Raw genomic sequence first — 5,066 nt, 5'->3', positions numbered from 1 at the left:
GTCCATCTACAAACCCTAGATTCCAGAGATACTATGAGTTTTATGCATTTTTGTTGTTTTGACACATTCAAACATACTCACACAATAATTAATTTAGATACAGTACTATCAATGTACTGCAGCCCTACATTCTTTTTGTGAAAAAGATGTACACTTTAGCATACTTTTAATAAATGATATATTAATTGATGGATGAAAACGGATGGATGGACTATTAATGTTAACTCCCTTTAAACTGTATTGCACACACCAATGCATACCCACAATCATGTGTAATGACACTAAGACTGTATTGTATTTAAGAACCATATTTAATACAGTAGTTAGTTACAGAAATTTCAAAAAATATAACATAATTTTATGAATATATACTTATTTACACCCCCAAATTTGTTCCCTTCCTCCACTTGGCTTCCTTTTCCCCAGAGACATTTGTCACCAGCCATCTGTCTGTCTTCCCACCCCCCAAACCCTGACTCTCTGTCTGCGCTTTAAACTATCTACTAATCAAGCAGCATCACCTTTGCACTGGAACACTCTCTCTCTCTCTCTCAAACACACACACACACACACACACACACACACACACTGTTTCGCTTATCAAAACAAAAACAACAACCCACATACATTCACATCAGGGAGTTTAACGAAAATTATAATATTTATATCTCATTTTAACAAGTGCTACAAATACTGAACACATTTCTGAACATTGCAAATTAGCAGAAAAAAATAGTATGAAAATACTGTACAATTTGCATCTCAGTGTATACAGGCTTCAACACAATCACACACTCTTACAGCAGCACAAGCAAGTTCATCCTCAGTGCAGCATCGCTGTGGTCAGTTTGAATGTTTTTTTTAAAAACTGACCTCCTGTTTGCTTGAACAGTTCTGCGTGTGCGTTTTGAGCGTGTCAGAGTTGATGAATAGATGTCAGTGAACATGAATTCACACATACATACACACAAAGTCACATCATTCCAGCAATCCATACATGAATACAGTAGAGTACACCAAATTATGAGTGTTATTTACAAACAGAGAGAAATATTTTCTCCAAAGTCCATCAGTTCACCACATCAGAACGGACCAGCCGTCAATAGATTCCCACCTTTTTATTTTATCAACCCAATGTTTTTTATTTTTTTCTTCAACTTCATGTTTTCTGTTCTTCTCATTTCTTTCCCTCACACTTTGGTGGCCAGCGACTGCACCTCCGACTTCTGAGTCTGGGCGCTGAGGGTTGAAGACATGGAGCTCATGTGCCCATGCATGGCCTTCTTCAGGTTCAGCAGACACAGGCACTGCGAGCGGAAGCGCAGGTCAAAGAACGCATAGAGGAACGGGTTGAGGCAGCTGTTAACGTACGCCAGGCACGTGGCATACGGATGAGCCAGAAGCAGAAAGTTTAGGAAGCCGCACGAGGTGGGCGCCAGGTCTAGGTATGACAGCGCATCCATGCTCTTCAGCACATGGAAAGGCGTCCAGCAGAACGCAAAAACCACCACCAAGGTAGTGATGATCTTCAGGAGACGACGCTTCTTCTGGTCTTCCTTGCGCAGGTGGCTGAAATGCCGGGTGACCGTGCAGCCGATGAAGCAGTAGCAGACCGTCATTGCCAAGAAAGGCAGGAGAAAACCAAGAGCGGAGGACGAAAGGCTCAGACCTGCAATCCAAAGAGATTCGTGATGCTGATTAAGAGTGACCAGACTGAAGTCCATCGCACAGGTGGTGCGGTTGTTCCCGGCGTCATTCACCGTAGTGCGGAACAGGAGAGTTGGCACGGCCAGCAGGCACGAGAGGAGCCAGATGGCACCCAGCGACGCCAGCATGGTGGCGCGGGACCGGAGCCGCCCGCTGGACAGAGAGTGGACGATGGCAAGGTAGCGGTCAAAACTCAGACAAGTCAGACAGAAGACGCTTGCGTACATGTTGACAAGCACCACATAACTGCTGATCTTGCAGAGAGCCACGCCGAACGGCCAGTGGTACCCCAGCGCGGTGTACACAGCCCACAGCGGCAGCGTGATGACGAACGTCAGGTCCGCGAGCGCCAGGTTACCGATGTAAACGTCTGCCGCGCGCCGTTTGGATTTCGCGCGCCAGACAGTGAAGATAACCACGCCGTTCCCGGAGAGCCCGAGGATGAAAATGAGCATGTACAGCACGGGAATGAGAGAATAAGACGGCTCCCACTCCGAGTAATCGCACGCAGTCTCGTTATCTTCATAGTAGTCATACGAGTCAATGTATTCCGGCGTTGGCTCCATTTGGAGAGGGCGCTTTAGTTCGAGTCCGTCAGTTTTCTTGTCCAGTTTTATCCGAATGTCTGGGCTTACTTTTATATCGGCTAGTTCAGTGGGAATGTTTGGATTCTTCTGTCTGAAACTAGAGTCTGAGGTAAGTTTCCCTCACTGAAAGCTAAAGCGCGTCTGTGTGAGGGAGAGAAGCGCCCTGACTTTTTAAACTCCAGACTTCTCCCTCCCCTTGGACCCATATATCGGACCCCTTATCTCCAGCCCCCAATCAAACCACCCACTCCCACCCACCAAGGCACACCACCCCCCGGGCCACGCAGGAGGCAGGAGCGACTGTGTGTCAACACAGTGAGCTTAACTCTTGTTTTTCTTCTTAATGAAAAAGTAATGGCCCGCTCGTCTTTCAAGTCAGATTTAGCTTAAATTGTCTGACAAAAAAAAAAAAAAAAAATGTTTTTGCGTCACGTCTCATTTACGACACTTTTTAAATAAAACAAAAATGAGAAGAAACAAAGCCGTCACAGTCGCAGAATTTAAATGCATGTTCACTTTTCCACAGGGTAAACATTTGTTCATTCACGTCAAACAGACTTAAACATCTTGGCCAAATTGATAATTTATTAAAAAAATAGGCTACATTCATTGTTAAGTAGCTTTTTTTTCTTTTTTCTGTCAGCCCACTAAAATGGGCCTATAAGCTTAAGTTTAATCGCTTCCTGAAAGTTTTATGTAAAACTTCGTTGCACATTTTCGAAACATTTGAATTTAATTACTAATGAAGAATACATTTGAAAGGACTCAGAAGTTAAATGAATGGAAACATATATGCTATAATAATGAAAAGATCTGTTACAGTAAAGCAGCCCTAGAAGTTTTGAGAAAAAGCCTCCTCTTGGAAAAGAAAAATGTGTGTAAAAATAAATGAACAGCACTGGGAATGTGTGTATTCTTGATTATTTTATTTTTTTATTAATGAGGTTACATTGCAAGTCTATGTTTTGATTAATTACTGGCTACAAATTGGTAGCTCTGACTGTATGGCACTAAATTAAACTTAGCTAAACAAAACATGCAAGCCTGAACAGGTTTCAGACAGGTTCCCAGTGAAACCAGAGCCTGGGACCAAATGATAATGTAAAGAGGCAATGCTCTGTGATTTCCTCTCACTCAAACATCACATGAATGTGACATTCAGTCACTTCAAACACTCTGCTTCATTACAACACATCACTGCAGCCTCTCCAATATCAAGAAGAGATTTACATGCACATTTAAACTCTTAAAGAGAAACAAAAACACACCTTTATAAATACTGACCTTATTAAAATTATTGTTACAGTATATAATGCTTAATATAAAATTCATGAACATATTCTATGTAACTTTATTAATTAATTAATTTAGATTTTATTTAATTTTTTGTAATACTGACTGATTTATGCGTAAAAAAAATCTTACCTTCGTTCTCCCTTTAAACGGAGCCCATCGGATGAATCGTAAAAGTCTAATAAAAATGCATTGCTCAGTACATTATAAAGCGCTCAGAGAGTCTTTAGTGCTTAAATCACATGTAAGCAAAGGATTTGGATATGTGTGAATTCAATTCTCACTTTCTTGCATTTATTTGCATGATAAAAGCAGACACAAACTCGCAAAATAAACATAAAACAAAAGGAAACGACGCATTTGACATTAACGAGTTTCTTAAAGACGCGCTGTTTACGCGTTACACCCAATTTGCAGCACCTGAAAAAAGGCAGTTAAAGCGAAATAGCTAAGGCTGAATTGAGAGCAATTCACATTCAAATCAAACAGGAAAACTATGTGCTACACCCAAGACATTTTTCCTTATACATATGAGATGCCATACCGACGATTATCTTTAAAGAAGTTCTCATGAGATCTTTGTTGTTTCGTATATCTGCATAACTATTTACACATACAAATCTTGTTTCACACACTGCACTCCTTAAATTAATGTGCAATCACATTTAGGGGGATCAGTGTGTAAATCCATTAATCAAAACTTATCAGAGTGTCACTCTCCACAACACTGATTAGATCATCTGCAGATTTTCTCAGTCACTTAATGAGCCAGTATCTTCTAAGTGCTACACGATTGTAACCATTTTAATTGAATAAAATGACTTGTAGTATATATAACAATTTACTGACAGTGTGAAGTAAATGACTAACACTGAGGACTAATGTAAAGGCAACATAGGCATGCAATGCATCTCTGACCAAAATGTTTAAATGCATCAGATTAGAAATACAATGTGTGAATAGTGCAACTCATGGCAAAGCATACATTTGAATAAATGGATGTTCACCTTTTATTCTGAGGATACTGTCTGCACATGTCCATGAGAATAAAATCTTGTGGCATCAGTTTTGGCATCAGAGCTTTCTAGAACACTGCATCTGTGGTATGATCTATATTTTTTTTCCCGGTTCGTAAACATCTCAAGATTTAGATTCAGCACTCACTTTAAATGATACTAACCAAAAACTTTCAGGTGGTCTTGGTTATTAGAAAAAAAGCATGTTGATACATATCAGACAGGTTCTTTTTTGGCACTCATGTTTTCAGGAAGAACTTTTATCATTTGTGGAACCTTTCCACCGGATAAAATGCTCTTTATGGCGGAAAAAATGTTTTTAGATTATTATTATGTATATATTTTTTCAGTTGTTGAAAGCTGTTTAGTAAAAGGTTCTTTGGGGAACCCAAATGGGCTCTTCTATATGGAATCACTACAAAAACATTTATTTTTAAAATTATACACTAAAAATGATCATCAT

General features: G+C 39.9%; 1 protein-coding gene across 1 annotated transcript; it reads right to left on the bottom strand.

Annotated features, from left to right (window-relative positions):
• Positions 1-292: 292 nt before the first annotated feature.
• On the bottom strand, positions 293-2,485 carry aplnra (apelin receptor a). Its single transcript, XM_042762600.1, has one exon. It carries the CDS (start codon positions 2,271-2,273, stop codon positions 1,191-1,193), a length of 1,083 nt encoding a protein of 360 aa, XP_042618534.1. The 5' UTR covers positions 2,274-2,485; the 3' UTR covers positions 293-1,190.
• Between the last annotated feature and the right edge of the window lie 2,581 nt (positions 2,486-5,066).

This window comes from Cyprinus carpio, chromosome A8, assembly GCF_018340385.1.
Source record: "Cyprinus carpio isolate SPL01 chromosome A8, ASM1834038v1, whole genome shotgun sequence".
In the NCBI taxonomy this organism is placed as follows: Eukaryota; Metazoa; Chordata; class Actinopteri; order Cypriniformes; family Cyprinidae; genus Cyprinus; species Cyprinus carpio.
This window is presented reverse-complemented; position numbering and strand designations above follow the sequence as displayed.